This window comes from Leptosomus discolor, unplaced genomic scaffold (genome assembly GCF_034619465.1).
Source record: "Leptosomus discolor isolate bLepDis1 unplaced genomic scaffold, bLepDis1.hap2 HAP2_SCAFFOLD_41, whole genome shotgun sequence".
NCBI lineage: Eukaryota > Metazoa > Chordata > Aves > Leptosomiformes > Leptosomidae > Leptosomus > Leptosomus discolor.
In genome coordinates, this window is record NW_028237908.1 from 629572 (window position 1) to 648140 (window position 18569).

Genomic DNA, 18569 nt, shown 5'->3' on the forward strand with positions numbered 1-18569 from the left:
AGCCACCTATGACGCCACCCAGCACGACCCATTTAGCTTAGTATCCCGTTTTAATGTGAAGCAAGAACAGCGTGGGTAGCACTGACCCAAATGTTCTGAATTTTCCTTCCACAAAGAAACCTCAGAGCACTCCGGAGAGTCTGGCGGCTCTCAGCGACCCATGCAGTACTTTAGCCCTCCGGCAGCCTGTTCTGGGCAATAAAAGCCTTCATGTCTGAGCTGCGAGTGTAGTTCACTCACACGCACCTCACTCAAAAAACCAGAGGTGGGGAATGCTCCACTTGCACTTTTGACACTGACACTTCCTTACGGAGCCGGTTACCACGTCTGCCCCAGCCAACCGCAGCTTCTTCCGAGCAGTCATGGGGATGAGTTTTCCCCCAGAGAAGTTCTTCAGGCAGCTCAAGGGATGTTTTACTTCATTGCTGGGCGTCACATGTCAGTGATTCACTCCAAAGGTTACGAGCTGACCCCTGTTACACGCCCCACAAACGCAGACACTCCACAAGAAGCGGACACCTGACTAGGATGAAAGATTCCACAGTGAGGAATGATTAAGGCCCTGCCTGGAACCTCCTCTATTACTCCTGAATTTGACACCTTCTGGATGGAAGAACTAAGGCTAAAAATGTGCTCTACTGCCCATCGGAACACGCACAGAGTTTCAATGTAATAAAAAGCATTACAAAAGAAACCTGACAAATCCTTCATGCAATTGGAATTTGAGAAGTAAGCTTGCACTGAACAAGGCAGAGCTCTCCTACATGTTTTCTGATTCCTAAGGTCCATTTCTTCCCAACAAACGTATGAAGAAACTGTAAACAGTTTGCCACCTAATTTTAATAGAATCATTACAGCAGTCTTAAAAAAAAAACCAACCCACAACCATAAAAAACCTCACACTCAAGGATTTCAGGAAATAGATATTGTCAGCAATAAATCCATTCCTTTAAACAGGAAGACAGATACAGAAAATGACACTCTGCTGCCACAGAAAATGACATGACATTTTCTCAAGATGAAACTCAAACATATTAAACATCAGTCGCTGAGATCAGCTGCTTGGGGTTGGGCCCAGCCACCAGCGGATCTCGGTGTTCAGGAGCTTTCCAGAGGTTTTCCTGCTGTAGGGAAACACCAGGGGAGCGACGAGACCCGCCCAGAGCCAGCAGCTCTTGCGGGGAGAGGCAGAGGGGCCGTCGGCATGGCCAGAGCAACGGCTGTCCCCGGCTGTCACTGCCTGCCCACAACGGGAGCCTGTGGGGAGCAAAGGAGCGGAGCGAGCAGCTCCCGCGGCATTGTGCGGGGAGGGCGCTGAAGCTCCGCCAGTTGGAGAGGCCGAGGGCGCTCATCCTCCCTGACCCTCGAGGCAGAAGGGTGGGCACTCGTGGCAGAGCCAAGGCTGCAGCTCTGGCTGGACACTCTGCACCACCGGCCCCGGCGGTGACCAGTGCCTCCAGCCAGACGGAGCTGCTGAAGGGAGAGGCTGCGGTTCAGCCCTCAGCCTGGGGGAAGTGCCTAGACCTTCCTCCTGGGGAAGGGGTGGGGAACAAACGCAGCTGCAAAAGCTGTGCTCAGGTGGAGGACCTCCTGCGGCAGGTGGCTGAGCTGCAGGAGATGGTCACAAGGCTGCAGAGCGCCAGGAGGCAAACAAGGAGAGAGCTAGCTGGATGCAGGGGAACGCAGCAGCGGAACCACAGCCTCTGGCCAAAGAGCCTGAGGTTCTTCCACCAGCACACCCAAAACCGCTCCCTCCGGCCAAAGAGCCAAAACTCTGCCACTGGCACACCCAAAACAAAGGGGGAAGCCAACAACAGTGAGGACTGGGAACTGGTGCAAGGAAGATCCAGAAGGAGGAAGAAGATTTCCTCAAAGCCTGAGGTGCTCCTGCAGAACCACTTCATGGCTCTGCAGAATGAGGAGGGACATAGACAATGCCTTAGAGTTGGGGAAGGCGGATAGATTGGTTCCCCGAATTACAAGGGCAACCAAGAAAAAGTGATGGGCAATAGTAGTGGGAGACACTTTTTAGGGTTACTGAGGCGCCCATTTATCGACCTGCTGTCTAGAGAGTTTTGCTGCTCACTGGGGGCTAGGATGAGGGATGTCACAGAGAGGCTATCAAACTTGGCACCTCCCACGGAGCACTCTCCATTGCTGCTGTTTCCCTTGGGCATCATTAACACAACCAGAAGCAATCTCAAGAGCATCAAGAGGGATTCCAGAGCCCTAGGAGAGGCAGTGAAGGACTCAGGGGCCCAGGTCATCTTTTCACCAGTCCTCCCAGTCAAAGGAAAGGCACTTGAAAGAGCCACCAGATTCAGGAAAATCCATGAACGGCTGAAGGAGCGGTGCCACAGCCAAGGCTTTGGCTACTTGGACCATGGGACTCCCTGTGAGAAGCCTGGTCTCCTGGGGGCTGATGGGGTACATCTCTCAGAGAAGGGGAGAACACCTTTGGACAAATGTTAGCCAATCTAGGAAGGAGGGCTCTAAACTAGATTTGCTGGGGAGGGGATCCTCAATCCATCTCACTTTGAGGCCAGTGCCAGAAATAGATGCCCTGGTCGTGGAAATGGATCGCAGGCCAGTGAGAGAGCACATCAAGTGTAAGAGAACGAATTCCAGCCAGAAAGCACTCCAGCTCGTAAGTCGGCTTCAGTGGGGGGAGGAGCCCACATAAATGCCTCTATGCAACTCACGGAGTGTGGGGAACAAATAAGAGGAGTTAGAGATTTGTGCACATCTACAATGCTGATGATGTTACAGGCATCACTGAGACGTGGTGGGACAGCTCCTATGACTGGTATAGGCTCTTTAGGAAAGACAGGCAGGGGTCCTGGTGGGCAGCAGGATGGCCATGAGCCAGCCATGCGCTCTTGTGCGGGCCAGAGGCTATGATCTGGTGGAAGTTACACAGACATGGTGGGACAGCTCATGTGACTGGAATGTGGTCATGGATGGCTGTGTCATTTTCAGGAAAGACAGGCCAACAAGGCAAAGTGGTGGAGTTGCTCTTTACACAAGAGAGCAACTAGAATGTGTGGTGTTCCGGCAAGGGGTGGATGAGGAGCGAGCTGAGTTTGTGTGTGAGACTCAAAGGGCAGGCTAGCATGGGAGATACTGTTGTGGGTGTCTGTTACAGGCCACCTGACCAGGATGAGGAAGTAGATGAGGCCTTGTACAGGCAGCTGACAGCAGCCTCACAATCACAGACCCTGGTTCTCAAGGGGGTTTTTAACTACCCAGATATCTGCTGTAAAGGCCTACACAGCCAGCCATTCACAGTCCAGAAGGTTCCTCCAGTGCATCGATGATAACTTCTTGATACAATTGGTGGATGAGCCAACAATGAGGGGAGCACTGCTGGATCTCCTCCTCACTAACAAGCCAGGACTAGTTGAAGAAGTGAAGGTCAAGGGCAGCCTTGCCTGCAGCGACCATGAGATGGTGGAGTTCAGGATCTTGTGCGATAGGAACAGAATACCAAGCAAGATCACAACCTTGGACTTCAGCAGGGTAAACTTTGGCCTTTTCAAGCAATTGCTTGGGGAAATCCCATGGAACACGGTACTAGAAGGTAAACAGGCCCAAAGTAGTCAGTTTATGTTCAAGGACAGTTCTTCTAAGCTCAAGATGTGAGCATCCCAGTGGGTAGGAAATCAAGAAAAGGAACTGGAGACCCGCATGGTTAAACAGGGAATTAATGGTCAAACTCAAGTGGAAGAAGAGAGTCTATAGATCTTGGAAGGAGGGGATGGCCACTTGGGAGGACTGTAAGGCTCTTGGAAAGCTAAGGCCTCCTTGGAGTTTAACCTTGCAAGGGAGGTCAAGGACAGCAGAAAGGGCTTCTTCAAACACGTTGCAGATGAAACTAACACCAGAGGCAATGCAGACCCACCGTTGAATGAGGAGGGTGTCCTCGTGACAGAGGATACAAAGAAGGGTGAGCTACTGAATGCTTCCTTGCCTCTGGCTATACTGCTGGAGACTGTCCTCAGGAGCCCCAGACCCCTGAGGCCCCAGAGGAAGTCAGGAGAAAGGAGGAGTTTGCCTTGGTTTATGAGGACTGGATTAGGGATCAGTTAAGCAAGCTGTACATACATAGATCCATGGGCCCTGATGGAATGAACCCGTGGGTACTGAGGGAGCTGGCAGAAGTCATTGCTAGATCACTCTCCATCATCTTTGGTAAGTCATGGGGAACAGGAGAGGTGCCTCAGGTCTGGAGGAAAGCAAATTTCACTCCAGGCTTCAAAAGGGCAAGAAGGAGGACTCGAGTAACTACAGAGCTGTCAGCCTCACCTCCATCCCTGGAAGTCTTCAAGATGAGGTTGGAAGGAGCCTTGAGCAACCTGGTCCAATGGAAGTAATCCCGGCCATAGCAGGATGGTTGGAACTACATGATATTTGAGGTCACTTTGAACCCAAACAATTACATGATTCTGTGATTCTATGTTTCCATCATTGACTTGTGCAAAGTGATTGGGCATCAGCAACTTGTGTTTCTCTTCAATGTGGATCCATCTGTTACTTTTGGGAGAACAGAGGTGTCCTTTTCTTTGTTGAACACTTGTTCTTCTCAGTAAGGGGAGGTGATAAGTCTTGGGTCTCCAGATAATGGTGCAGCAATTATATGGGAACAGTGTTCCTGTCTCCTAATGCCTGTGCAATCAGGTGTGGAATTGTGGCATCAGAGGAGAGAAGTTGATGGTGAGGAGATCCTGAGAGATGCCCTGAGGCAGCCAGTCCCTGGGTGTCAGGGTGTGTGGGCAGGTGCCTAGGGTGGTTATCACCTCCCAGTGCCTGTTCTTTGCAGCCTGAAAAGGCAGGTAATCCCGCTACATGGACACACTACCTAACAGAAGAGTTCCTTGCCTACTCCAGTGAAACCCATCGAGTCACTGTTTGGTGCTGTCAGAAGAGCATGGTTGAGATATGGACCCAAGCCACCTCTTAGGATTCCATGATTGTGACACAGACATAACATTAGAGGACACCATGGTTGGGATGTGAACACAAACCACACTTGAAGGCATCGGAGATGAGATAGGAACCCAAGCCCCAACTCACTAGAGGAATCACCCCAGCAGATGTCCAGATGGGCTTGAGATGGAGGGGTGGACTTGACCACTGAAGCCATTGCAGGTGTTATTCAGGAGTGTGAAACATGCACCGTAGTCAAGTGAGCCAAGCGAGCAAAGCCTCTGTGGTGTGAAGGATGGTGGCTGCGATATCAGTACAGAGAGGCCTCACAGATGGGTTATATCACACTGCCACGAACCTGCCAAGGCAAGCACCATGTGCTTACTGTGGTGGAAGTGACAACCAGATGGTTGGCAACATGCCCCGTGACCCAAACCACCCCCCAAAGCACCATCCTGGGCCTTGAAGAGCAAGTGCTGTGGCACCCCAGAAAGACCTGAGGCAGACAGCAGGATTCATTCTGAAACACCCTCAGAAGCCCCTGGGCCAGGGAACGTGGCAATGATTGGGTGTGCCACATCCCCTGTCACGCACCAGCCTCCGGAATGAGTGACCGAGAGAAGGGAATGTTAAGGGCAAGTGTGAGAGCAAAGGGGGTTGGGAAATACAAGGGGTGGGATGCAGCCTGGGCAGAAGCTGTTGCTGAAGATTTTTTGCACAGTGTCAAGGACTGCTCTGTTTCTGACTTTGCCCCACCAGTGAATAGACCGGAGTAGTGAGGCTGCAAGAGGTTGGGGGGAGACACAACCAGGCCAATGACCCCAAATGACCATCTCAAACCCCAAGTTTTCTTGCTTTTTACTCTTCCTTTACCCCCGTCCCACTCAGGTTGGACGAGGGAGGTGATCAAGCTGCAGGGTGGTGCCTAATTTCTTCCTGGGGTTAACTCACAACATCTATAAACAAGGAAGAGGTGATGAGGAATGGAAAAGTCCACCATGAGAAGTTAGAGTTGAGGATCCTGAGAAAAGGGAAGAAGGCAAAAAGAGAAAAGACTCTGGCCTGCTGAGGGATCTCCTTGGAAGAATCTCATTGGCTACAGCCCTGCAGAGAAGACGGGTACAGAGCCTTGTTTGATGCTCGAGGATCTTCTTACCATGATCCACAATGGTTCACCTATGACATTCTGGAAGTCACATAAAGGTGGCAGGAGACTGGCATGGCTGAGAAAGGAGCTGCTGGCTAAAACCAAGCATGAAGGGGAAGCCCAGAAAAGGTGGCGGCTGGCTGCCTTCCAGCCTCCTTGGTTCTGTGATTGTGGGAGGAGAGGGACACTGCAGAGCTCTTGGCAGCACTGCCCTCTTGCCAGGAGCTCCCTTTGTCCCAGGCAGGCAAAGGCAAGGTCAAGGTGGCTCTGATGCAGAGGAAACCTGGGGGTGTTCCATGAAGGATACAGGTCCTGATGTCCAGACTCTGGGAAGGGACAACATGTCCCTCAGGCATTGCTCAGGCCTCTCCTGGGCACAGTCTGATCTGCACGGTGCAATGGCAAGCGCAGGTGTGGGACACTGTAGGACATCCTGTGGTGGAGACGCTCAAGGGCTCTGGCAAGACACAAAGCCCCCAAGAGAGCCGAGGTCTTTCTCCCCTTGGCTAGGGCTGTTGTCTCAGCCCCCAAGGCCTACCAGAAGACACCTCAGCCTTTCGGCACCAGCACCTCAGTGCCTCCTCAGCCCACCCAGGACAACCCCAGAAGCAGAGGACCTTGGCCCTGCCCTTGGCACTGCACATCCCCACATCACCCTGCCCCAGAAGAACCCTGAGGAATGGGTGAGGGACAGGGTCTGCCTTGCAGGGGCTGGGGGACAGGGCTTGGTCTTTTGGCTTGATAAAGCACACCAAGGGTTACTCAGCATCAGAGCCCCCTTCACCTTGCCTTTGCCTACCTGTCATCACTGAATCCAAGTTTCTCTTTCAACCAGCCCCCAGGGAGTTTTTGTCAGTAACGTCCCTCAGCGGAACCCATTAGTGCTTCAAGAAACTTCGGAGTTTGCATCTGACTTTGACTCCTCAAGAGGTTTCCTCAACTTCCTCTCAGTCTCTGTGATCCATGAACTTCACACTAAACCACCGGAGAGATAATTAAAAAGTTCTTGTGCTGTTGCTGTGCTGCTGATCTGGGCTGGGCTCCTGGGACAGAGAGAGCTCCTAGCAAGCAGGCAGAGCTGCAGGGAGACAGCTCTGCCCAGCAGCAGCTGCTCTGCCAAGCGCAGCAGGGCTGAGGGGGCTGCCTGTGGGCATCAAGGAGAAAGGAGCGGGGCAGAGAGAGGTTGAAGGCAGGGGAGAGTGGGAGGATGGCTGAGAGCTCACTGGAGGAGAACTCTTCCCAGCCTCTGACACAGTAAGTCTCTGGGTGCAGGGCGATGTGTCGGTGGTTCCTTGCAGGATCTGCTGAATGTGTCCAACCTCTGGGATCTGTCTGTGATGGAGAAGAGGAAGACGGGCTGCAGAGCAGGGCTTGCCTAGTGCAGTGTGAGAGGGACAGGGCATGACGGTTGCCTTCTGGTGGGGATGGCTGTGGGCTATGGACCTGGGCATGCAGCCTGCGGTGCCCAGAGCTGTCCTCCCAAACAGGTTGTCCTCACCCAGGGGGCTGTGACCTGGAGCAGGGACTCTGTCATCAGCCAGGATCAGCACTCAGCTTTCCCAGTGAGCTCCTCATGGAGCTGTGGGGAGAAGTTGTGGGTGGAAGGGAGATTCCTAGCAGGGCAGGGCAAGGATCTTCTGCTGTTCAAAGGGTGCTGTGCTGCTCAGGACTTCTCACTGCTCCAGATCACCCCCAGAACAATGGCAGACGAAGCTTCTCAAGAAGCACATCAAGGCAGGGTTTACGTGAATGGGATGGAACCTGTGCTTTCAGTCTTCTACTCTTAATCACCTCAGGGGTGGAGGGAGGGTTTGGACATGGAAATTATTCTCTCCGTTTGGGAGAAGGCACTGAAACTCCAGATGTGTTTCACTTGGAGCTTTCTAAATCCGGGAGTATCAAAAACAAACCACCTTTGGATTACAGGCCTTCCCAGCATCAACTCTCCATCCTCATCAGCAAGGAACTCATGTTCCCATTAGAGCCTGGTGCCACGGAGGTGCCCCTGGGCAGTTCTTGGCTGCCAGGAGGTGTATGCAAGGCTGAGCTGCGTACACAGAGCATGGGATGGGGTGTGTGAGTGCTGCCAGGGAGGAGATGTGGGGACAGAGAAAGAGTTCCTGACAGGGACAGCTCCAGGCAGCAGAGACCTGGGCAGAGAAAACTAGAAATGTCATGGCAGCGGGAATTCAGAAAGCTCCTGACCCAACACAGAGAGCTGCTTCTGAGCAAGCCTCCCTGGTCACCTCTGCCCCCCAGCAGACCCTCTGCCCACAAGCTGAGGGGGGTCCAGGGCAGATGCTGTCTCTTCTGCAGCAAGAGCTGCAGTAGAGCCAAAGTGCATCTCTCCTGACACATAAACCTCTTCCTTCTGCAGAGAAAAGGGACTGAGAGCAACCGGCCTGGGATGTCACCAACGTGGAGGTGCTGTGCTCTGCTGTGTAAGGAGAAGGCTTTCCCATGTGCCAGCTGTCTTTCTTTCCTTTTCCCCATTTGCAGAAGGATCAGGGTATTGCTTCGTGTTTTTCTTTTCTTCTTTCTGCTGCTGTTTTTTCTTGCTTATGGAAGCTCTGGGTTGTGGGGATATCTCAGATGCACTTTGAGATACTGGCTCTGGGAGGCTGTGGGCAATGCAGCGTGTGGAAATTACAAACAAGCTGACTCTCCCTTCAGGAGATGCTGGGCAGAGTTTTTCAGGCACCTGAGCATCTCCCAGGGGTAAAGGGGTTGAAGTGCCCTTCCCCCGTGTTGGGGGCACTTCAGCAGGGGAGGATGGGAACCTAGTGACAGCCCCATTCTCCTCGACAGGCACGCTGCTGGTATCATGTCTGGAGAGAGCCTGGAGATGGAAAATGGCTGTGAGAAAGGTTCTGTGTTGGCCGTGAGTGATTCCGACCCAGACTTTGCTGTTCAGGAGAGCAGAGTTGGAAGGGCTGGGTCCCTCCCTGGGCTCTACCCTCTCAGACACAGCTGGTCTGGGTGCTGACTCCATCACACTGCAATAAATAGGGACAATTGTCACATGGTCACTGAGGCAAAAGCCTCTCACTCGACTGAAGGCACCCATTGCCAGGAACACCTACCGAATGCACGGGCTGTTTGTCACCTCTGCAATAGCACAGGTCTGACTTCTCTGGAGCCCGTGGGCAGAGCCCCTGCTCGTCAATCCTGCACCTACAAAAAGGAACTGATCGAAGTTCCTCCAAAAAAAGAAGTCATTTTGTGTGTTTTCTCTGAGAAATGGCATAAAACAGGCTCAGACAAAACTCTCCTCACTTGTCAATATCTTCTCCTCTTTCAACAGTCTCCCATTCCTGCGGTGAAACAATGTCCAACGGCAGCTCCATCACAGAGTTCCTACTCTTGAGATTTGCAGACACACGGGAGCTGCAGCTTTTAACCTTCGGGCTCTTCCTGGGCATCTACCTGGCTGCGCTCCTGGGCAATGGACTCATCATCACTGCTGTAGCCTGTGACCCCCACCTCCACACCCCCATGTACTTCTTCCTCCTCAACCTCTCCCTCATCGACCTGGGCTCCCTCTCCACCACTCTCCCCAAAGCCATGGCCAATGCCCTCTGGAACACCAGGGCCATCTCCTACTCAGGATGTGTTGCCCAGGTTTTTCTCTTTATCTTCTTGATCACAGCAGAGTTTTGTCTTCTCACCGTCATGGCCTACGACCGCTACGTTGCCATCTGCAACCCCCTGCACTACGGGACCCTCCTGGGCAGCAGAGCTTGTGTCCACATGGCAGCAGCTGCCTGGGGCACTGCTTTTCCCTATGCTGTGCTGCACACGGCCAATACATTTTCTCTGCCCCTCTGCCAGGGCAATGCTGTGGACCAGATCTTCTGTGAAATCCCCCAGATCCTCAAGCTCTCCTGCTCAGACACCTACCTCAGGGAGGTTGGGGTACTTGTGGTCGGTATCTGTTTAGGCTTTGGGTGTTTTGTGTTCATTGTGGTGTCCTACGTGCAGATCTTCAGGGCCGTGCTGAGGATCCCCTCGGAGCAGGGACGCCACAAAGCCTTTTCCACCTGCCTCCCTCACCTGGCCGTGGTCTCCCTGTTTGTCAGCACTGGCATGTTTGCCTACCTGAAGCTCCCCTCCATCTCCTCCCCACTCCTGAACCTTCTGCTGGCAGTTCTGTACTCGGTGGTTCCTCCAGCAGTGAACCCCCTCATCTACAGCATGAGGAACCAGGAGCTCAAGGACGCCCTGAGGAAACTGATGACTGGTTGCTTTGCAGAAGCACCAATGAACTGCCCATCTTCCCCTGCATATCACTAGTAATGGAACTCATTACAGGCCCAGCCTCTCTTTGGTGGGTTGTTTGATTTGGTTTCTTTGGGGTTTAGCTTGCTCGGGGAGTATTCTGTCCTCAAAAATGTTGCCATTCTTCATCCTATTTCTATGTCAGTCTCTGCCTGCCTTGTGTGCCTCAGAGACTTTGTGTAAATAAGGAGCTGTGCTGTCTGCGTGTTTAAACCAAATAAAGGACCCTGCACCGACTTGTTTGTCTGAGTTCCTTTCTCCAAGTTCTTTTCTGGAGCTGCAAGGTCAGCATCTGTGTGCAGAGGTGGAGGGGGCAGTAGCCACCCTGAGCTGGGTCTGCCTCTCATCCTCACCAGCATGGCCCTGGCCACCACAGCCCACTGTCTCTGCAGAGCAGCACCACCAGTTCAGGGTCTGTGGGGAGCCTGGGGAGGGGGTGCAGGAATGGCCATCCAGGTCAGCAGAGATGAGCTCTGTAGGGAAAAGTCTCTGTGTGGAGATGGGAGTCCCAGGAGAAGAGCAGGGCACCGTGTGTGTGTGCAGGGGGGACATGGAAAGAGAAACCCTGTGGTGTGGGTGACAGCTTGGGTCAGGCTGCCCTTTCCCTGGGTCAAAAGGACCTTCCTGAGGATCCCCGAGGCCAGTTGTCTCCTGCTGTCGTGGGGAGCAAGTTTGGCACGTGGGTCTGCAAGGTACCTGGGTTGGGGATCTCCTCAGCATGCCGGCTGGATGAAGGTTCTCTGTGGCCTCCGTTTCCTTCTGTGACACCAGTCCTAGCAGAGCTGCTTTGCTGGGCTCGACTGGGGAGATGGCAGAAAGGAGTCAAGATTCAGGGAAGGGCTGGGCTGGCTGGGCTGGCGAGTGCCCCCGACAGGAAACAGCATTGAGCTGGGGCGGATTTAGGGCACGGACTCCTATTGGGGAGAAACTGAAGACCTTTATTGTTTGCCACAGCATCATTATATCCTTTTCTCTACTAGTACAACCACCACTATGTAAGCTGTGACTGGTGTACGGGCATTGTCCACGCGCCACTACCACTAACACCATTGGGTGCTGTCCTGCAGGCTTGTGTTCTTCTCGAGTCTAACGGTCTGCACCTATTTACTTCCCTGTTCTCTTCCTTTACTCTTGTTCAAGGCTCAGGGCAGGAGCTGCCTGAATCCTGTTAACTCTTTCCATCCCTTCTCTCCTTGTTCCTCCTCAATTCCCCATTTTGGTTTTCCTACCATATAGACAGTTACTGACGTTCAGAGGATCATTCCCTACATGCAAGATAAGAAACATGGTAATATTAAAATTATTCACATGATTATACTTAAAATCAATAACACAACCTTGATTAAGATCTCCAGCCATTCCCTCAGGCCCCGATTGTTTAATAAGGTAGCTAAAGGAGCCATGAGGATGCTAGCTGCATTACAATGCACACCTATCAACCCTCGTAATGCAGTTACTTCTTTCCCAATTACTTCTACATTATCTATGTGTAGTCCAACAAGGCACGTGTGAAAAGGCTGTTCTGGTTGTGCCATCAAGACGTAGAAGGCTGTCTGGTTCAAGGCATGAGCCAAAGATACCCGTATGTTACTGCTGTTCTGGGGTGTCAGCGTCTTCATCATATGTCCCATAGTCTGTATTGATGTGATCAACACTTCCACTCCCAGCAGCGTGATTAGGTAGATCGCCATCCCCATATTTTGTTTTTTCAAGCCACAGCCTTACACACTGCACTGGAATCCACTCTGGTCCTTGATCTGAGGAAACACAAGCATACCCTCTACCCCACGTTATTAACATGAATGGTCCTTCCCATTTCCCTCTCTCTAGCGAACGCACCCAGACCTTCACATTTGGGTTTAGTATATCTGACATTCTGGAACCTAGGCTTAAAAAATGTTTAATTAGAGGTGGTTGTTGGTCCCCTATGTCGTTTCTAAGGTCTACACAATTCAAGACACAGACCATTTTCCATAAGCTTATCTGCGGGCTTTCCCCCTGCATTCCCCCTTTTGGTTTTTGCAGCATGTTTTTTACAATTTGGTGAGTGCGTTCAACGATTGCTTGTCCTTGTGGAGAGTGTGGAATGCCCATGACGTGTTTTACACCCCACATTTGTAAAAACATTTGTGTCTTTTTGCTGTTATATCTGGGACCATTATCTGTCTTTATAGTTGCTGGTATTCCTAATACTGCAAAGGCAGCAGTCCCGTGTCTAAGAACGTCCCTTGCTTTTTTCCCTGCATTCAGCTGTTGCCCATATCGCCCCTGAATAGGTATCAACTGAAACACGTACCCACTTCTGGCTTCCCAATTCTGAGACGTGTCACATCTGATGGCCATAATTTAAGTGCTTGGAGACCTCGAGGGTTAACTCCAGTTGGGCCTGCGGCCGCAAATTGTTGACAATCAGGACACATACGCACAATTGCACGAGCATCATTGCAGGAGAAACAAAATAGTTTTTGAAGAGCTCGAGCAGATTGGTAGAAAAATTCATGTGATAATTGGGCTTGTTTGAAGATTTGTGGTGTAGGCCCCGCCCAGGTCAGGGCAGTCAATCTGTCTGCTTCCCAATTCCCTTCTGCTATAGCTCCAGGTCAAGTAGTACGGCCTCGTATATGTAGGACGTAAAAATCACTTACCCGGTTGTTGACCAAACTCCATAGTTGTTTAAACAGGGAAAATAACTGCTCATTATTGACATCTTTTAATGAAGCTTTTTTTATTCTTTGAACGAGCCTGCAAACCTACTGTGAGTCAGTGACTATGTTCAAAGGTTCACTCCACCTTTGGAACACCTTAATAACTGCAACCAGTTCTACAATTTGGGGCATTCCTGAGACTGTACGAATCTCCCTCTCCCATTTTCATCCTTCTTTCCAAACTATCACTGCTCGTCCTCATTTTCCTGAGCCATCGGTAAATACTGTGCACCCAGGTACGGGAACTGGGCTGCGTCAGGGTCGGGAGATGATGTGCTTGTCTTTAAAAGACACGAATAATTTGTGTGACAGTAAATGAATACTGATATTTCCAGTAAAATTCAGCAGCGCAGTTTGAAGGGGTAGACTATTTGCCATTCTCCATTCCTGACAGTCTTTTGTAAATGGTACATAGAGAATTAATACTTCTTGTCCTTGTAATTGTACTGCCCGTTTCCGCCCTTTACATATTAACATTGCAAACATCTCTGCCCTGGTTATAATGGTCTTTGTTGGCTGATGTAGCAGGAAGATCCGCTCTATGAGGATGAGGGGGTCTGCTTCAGTCTCCACCCATTGTCCTAATAATGCCAAGGGTTGTGACAGTGTATTTATAATAAAAAGTTGGAGGCCAGGACCCTCCCTTAGTCGGCCCGCTTGCCTTGACTGAATTGCAAGTTCAACAAGGGCTAGAGCTTGTTGCGCTTCCAGTGTTAGACTACGTCGCGAATCCAAGGCAGGGTCACCCTTCAACAACATGAACAAAGGCTGTAAAGTATCATTATTGATTCCCAGTAGTGATTAACCCAATTGACAGCACCTAAGATTTTTGGCAGATCATTTAGCGTTGTGATTTCCCATTTCAAGACCACCTTCTGGGGTTCTACAGTTCGTTCCATTATTTTCCACCCCAGGTAGCGCCAAGGGGGTTCCTCTTGTACTTTTTCAGGTGCTACCTCGAGTCCATAAAACTGTAGGGCCTTCAACGCTTCATTGACCACTTCCTTCTAAATTGTCAACTCAGCCCCTGCAATCAAGATATCGTCCATAGAATGATACACCAGTATCTGCGGGGGCTGTTCACGAACCCCAGAGAGTGCCCTTGCCACACACATTTGACAGATAGTAGGGCTGTTCTTCATTCCCTGAGGCAAGACAGTCCAGTGACAGCATTGCGTGGGTGCACTATTGTTAACAGCTGGAACGGAGAAAGCAAAGCGAAAACAATCCTGCTTTGCGAGGGGAATTGTAAAGAAACAATTAGATCCATTACAATTATCGGCCAATTTGATGGAAATATTGTGGGAGAGGGGACTCCGGGTTGTAAGGCTCCCATACTTTCTATCACAGCGTTGATCTGCCTCAGGTCATGTTAACAAGTGTCATTTCCCAGTCTTTATCTTAATGACAAAGATTGGTGTGTGTGGGAGGACACTCATGAAATAAGGGACATGTGAACAATCCAGCCTTTCCAGAGAATCCGAGCTGGGACGTACCGGAACTGCTGAAAGCGTAAACAACTTGCGGTGCAGGGGGCATGAACATCTTACAGGGGCAGGAGAAGAGACAGCCACCATTAATGACGCAGTTTTAGTTTCTTGAAGAAGATGGGTGTGAACATCTGTGAACGTGATTTGAACAGGACTCGCAATGTGGCCAGTCGGGTTGGACTACGGGCCGTTATTTGCGATGAAGCCAATCAGTATCTATTGGGTGTGGTGGAGGGTTATAAATTGCACTGGAAACACGGAAATAAAGGTTCACTTGTTAGATCACATTGATCGTGTCAGTGTCCTCACGCAGCTCCCACAAGTGGTGCCCGAACAGGGACCCTCAGATTCCTCAGAACAAAGTTGCAATACTTGGAGAGGAAGAGGGTGGAAGGCCGACCGAAAGAGATCCGCTGCCCCGGCGGAGTAATTAAAAAAAAAAAAAAAAAAAAAAAGATACAAAGAGTATCAGCGATCCGCCCAGTCGCTAAGCGGTGACTCACATAGTTACCAGGAAGGAGGAGAGAAAAGGAAGGTGCGCACCTCATCGTGAAACGGTTATGGAATCTCACCCTCACCAGGTGAGCGGTCGGGGAGACAGATGGGGTTGGACAAGCAACAGGAGGCTGTCCTAAATCTGCTCCAGCACATACTCTTAGTGAGAGGACTCAAGTATGAATCCTCGGCTCTTAAAGGGCTGTTATTATGGGCATGGAATAGAAGTTTAATCTCTTCCATGGGAGTTGCTTTTGAACTCGCTATGTGGGAGGCCATAGGGAAAGAGTTATGGGAAGATATAAGCTCGGGGGGAGCAAGAGCAAAAGAAGCAGCAAGTACGCCACGTTATGGAAATTGCTTATGGAGATGTTGCATAGTATGAAAGCTGAAAGGGCTGCTGCAGCTTCTGCCTTTGCTGCCTTTACCCCCTCCTCAGGCGATTTTTTGCCAACAACTACTACTTCTACCTTTTCTATGTGAATTTCTGTTCCTGTTCCACCTCCCTTGACCCCTGCTAATCAGACACAGACAGCGAGTTTGGGGGCTAGTGGGGCCTCTGCGGGGACCGCACCCTCGGAGGAGGAGGTGCGCCATAATGGCGCCAACCCGATCGCAGTGAGAAGGGACTCAGAAGAGAACGTGGAAAAACTACCAGGGGGCGTGGGCAAAGAAAAGGGGGAAGTACGAGAGCCAGCAGACCCACCCGAATCCCACCCCTATCCTGACGACACAACGACCCACCCAGAATCCTGCCCTTATGGCGACGTCACAGCGACCCGCCCAGAATCCCACCCTTACCCCCGTGTCACAGTGACCCGCCCAGAATCCCGCCCTTATCCCCGCATCACAGCGACCCACCCGGAATCCCACCCAGAATCCCACCCAGAATCCCACCCCTCTCGCCAACAGGAAGAGTTTTCTCTTCCGGAAAACGAAAGAGAAAAAAAAAGAGCTGTTTGATGAGCTTTTGCGGTAAGTCGTGAACAAGCTATCGGAATTGAACACTAGAGAAGATGATAATAAAAAACATCCACAAGAGTCTCCGGACACTATTATTCAAAATAATTCTTTTGCTGTACCATCGTCACCACCAGTGCCTTTGTCACAAATGCCTGTGCCAACTACTTCATTTTCAAATACGTTATTAAATGAACAAGAACCAGGATGAAGATGGAAAGGAGTTATTCGTGATGCTTTAATTGAAGGAAATTTTCTTCCGTCTGCCTTTCCTATTGTTACAGATCAAGCAGGAGGTAGAAAATGGGAACCATTTGATTGGAAAATCTTTGAAAAAGCACGTTTAGCAGTATCACAATATGGGCTTCAATCTAGTTATACTCAGCAATTATTACGATCTATTTTTACAGCAGGTGTTTTGTTACCACTTGATTCACAACAGATTGCTAACATTCTTTTGTCCCCTTCTCAGCAGCTTATGTTCTCCAAGGCCTGGCAACAACTCTGTGACCAGGAGGCTGCACGACCAAGGCAGCAAGGGGATCCATTGTATGGGGTACAAGCACAAATGCTAACAGGCCAAGGTCCTTTTGCAAACGTGGCTTTACAACAAGGTTTTTTAGGAGAGGCATTACAATTATCACAGCGGTTAGCTTACCAAGCAATGTTTTCAATCAGGGAACCAGGAAAAGTATATTCCTTTGCCAATATTAAGCAGAATCCACAAGAAACCTTTTCTGCTTTCATTGACCGTTTACATCAGGTTATTAAAAGTCATCCAGATTTGGATGAGGCAATGAAGGAAAAGGTATTTAAAATTTTTGCTTTTGAAAATGCTAATGATAGAACAAAAAGAGTTTTAAGTACACTACCTAGAGATGCTCAAGTAGCGGATATGCTTGAAGTTGTAGAACGCACTACTGGTACTGCATCTATGCTTGCTGCTGTGGTATACAGTGCAGTTCGACCCTTCTTTAATAGAATGGCAGGAAGTAAGCAAAAGAAATGTTTCAATTGTAGAAAAATGGGTCACCTTGTGAGCCAATGTAAACAGCACGCTCAACACGCTGGTAAAAACTGGTGTGTAAATTGCAAAAAGGATAATCACCACACTCGTGACTGCCATAGGCAGGGAAACTGGAAATCGAGCGCGTTATTCCCTCGTGTGATGACAGTAAATCAGGGATTACCTGCACACTCTCCAATTCTGACTCAAAAATCAGATCCGGAATCAGTTCCCTCCATGCTGCCACCTCAGGAAGTGCCGGAGTGGATCTGGAAACCACAATAGATTCAACACTTTTCAATACTGAAGTAGCCTTAATAGACACAAATTTAAAGGGACCATTAGGAAAGGGACTATCAGCATTATTAATTGGCAGGTCATCCACATCACGTCAAGGTATTTTTGTATTACCAGGAGTTATTGACGCAGACTACACAGGGATAATTAAAATCATGGTATATACATTAACTCCACCTGTTCTTATTCCAAAAGGTGGCAAAATTGCTCAACAAGTGCCTTTCCATGCCTGTGTACCTTCATCCAATGACATCGAACGCAACGATGGAGGGTTCAGCTCTATTGGTCGACCAGACGTATACTTTGCTTTGGATCTAAAACGGACAAAACCTGAAATGATGATAATGATGACAGGACCAGATGGACTTAAAATAACTAGAAAAATGTTAATTGATCCTGGCGCTGATGTTACAATCATAGCTGCACACAATTGGCCCACTACTTGGCCAACTCTTAGCTCTCAATTGGGTGTGTTTGGTACACACAATCCACTAGAATTAGCAAAGAAGTAATTTTATTCACATTTCCAGATGGGGCGCAGGTATCTACTAGGCCCTATGTCATGAATACATCAATTACACTGGTAGGTAGAGACCTACTAAGCCAAATGAAAGCACAAATTGTGACTCACCCTTTTTAGTTGCGGCTACTGGGGAGCAGCCTATCCTCAAGATACATTGGAAAACAAAGACACCAGTGTGGATTGATCAGTGGCCGCTCACCCGTGAAAAGCTTCTCAAAATTTCGGAATTAGTACAAGAACAATTGTGTGCAGGCCATGTTGTGCAGTCAGTAAGTCCATGGAACACTCCAATTTTTACAATACCAAAGAAAAATGGAAAGTGGAGATTGCTACATGACCTACGAGCTATAAATGCAGTAATGGAGGATATGGGAGCCTTACAACCAGGCTTACCATTGCCATCCATGATTCCAGAAAAATGGAATTTATTGGTAATAGATTTAAAAGATTGTTTTTTCACAATATCTTTACATCCAGATGATGCGGAACGTTTTGCCTTTACAGTACCCTCTGTGAATAGAGCTGAACCAGCAAAAAGATATCATTGGATTTTGCTGCCACAAGGCATGAAAAATTCACCTACAATGTCTCAAATGTTTGTGGCCTGGGCGCTAGAACCAATTCGGAAAAAGTATCCACAGTACTTGATATATCATTATATGGATGATATATTAATTGCTGGGGAACACCTGGACACAAAAATGCTCATATTTGAACTCATCGCCCAATTAGGAGAAAAAGG

General features: G+C 49.7%; 1 protein-coding gene across 1 annotated transcript; it reads left to right on the plus strand.

Annotated features, from left to right (window-relative positions):
- Nucleotides 1-9400: 9400 nt before the first annotated feature.
- Nucleotides 9401-10366, plus strand: LOC147412420 (olfactory receptor 14C36-like). Its single transcript, XM_086481409.1, has one exon. It carries the CDS (start codon nucleotides 9401-9403, stop codon nucleotides 10364-10366), a length of 966 nt encoding a protein of 321 aa, XP_086337535.1.
- The last annotated feature ends 8203 nt before the right edge of the window (nucleotides 10367-18569 follow it).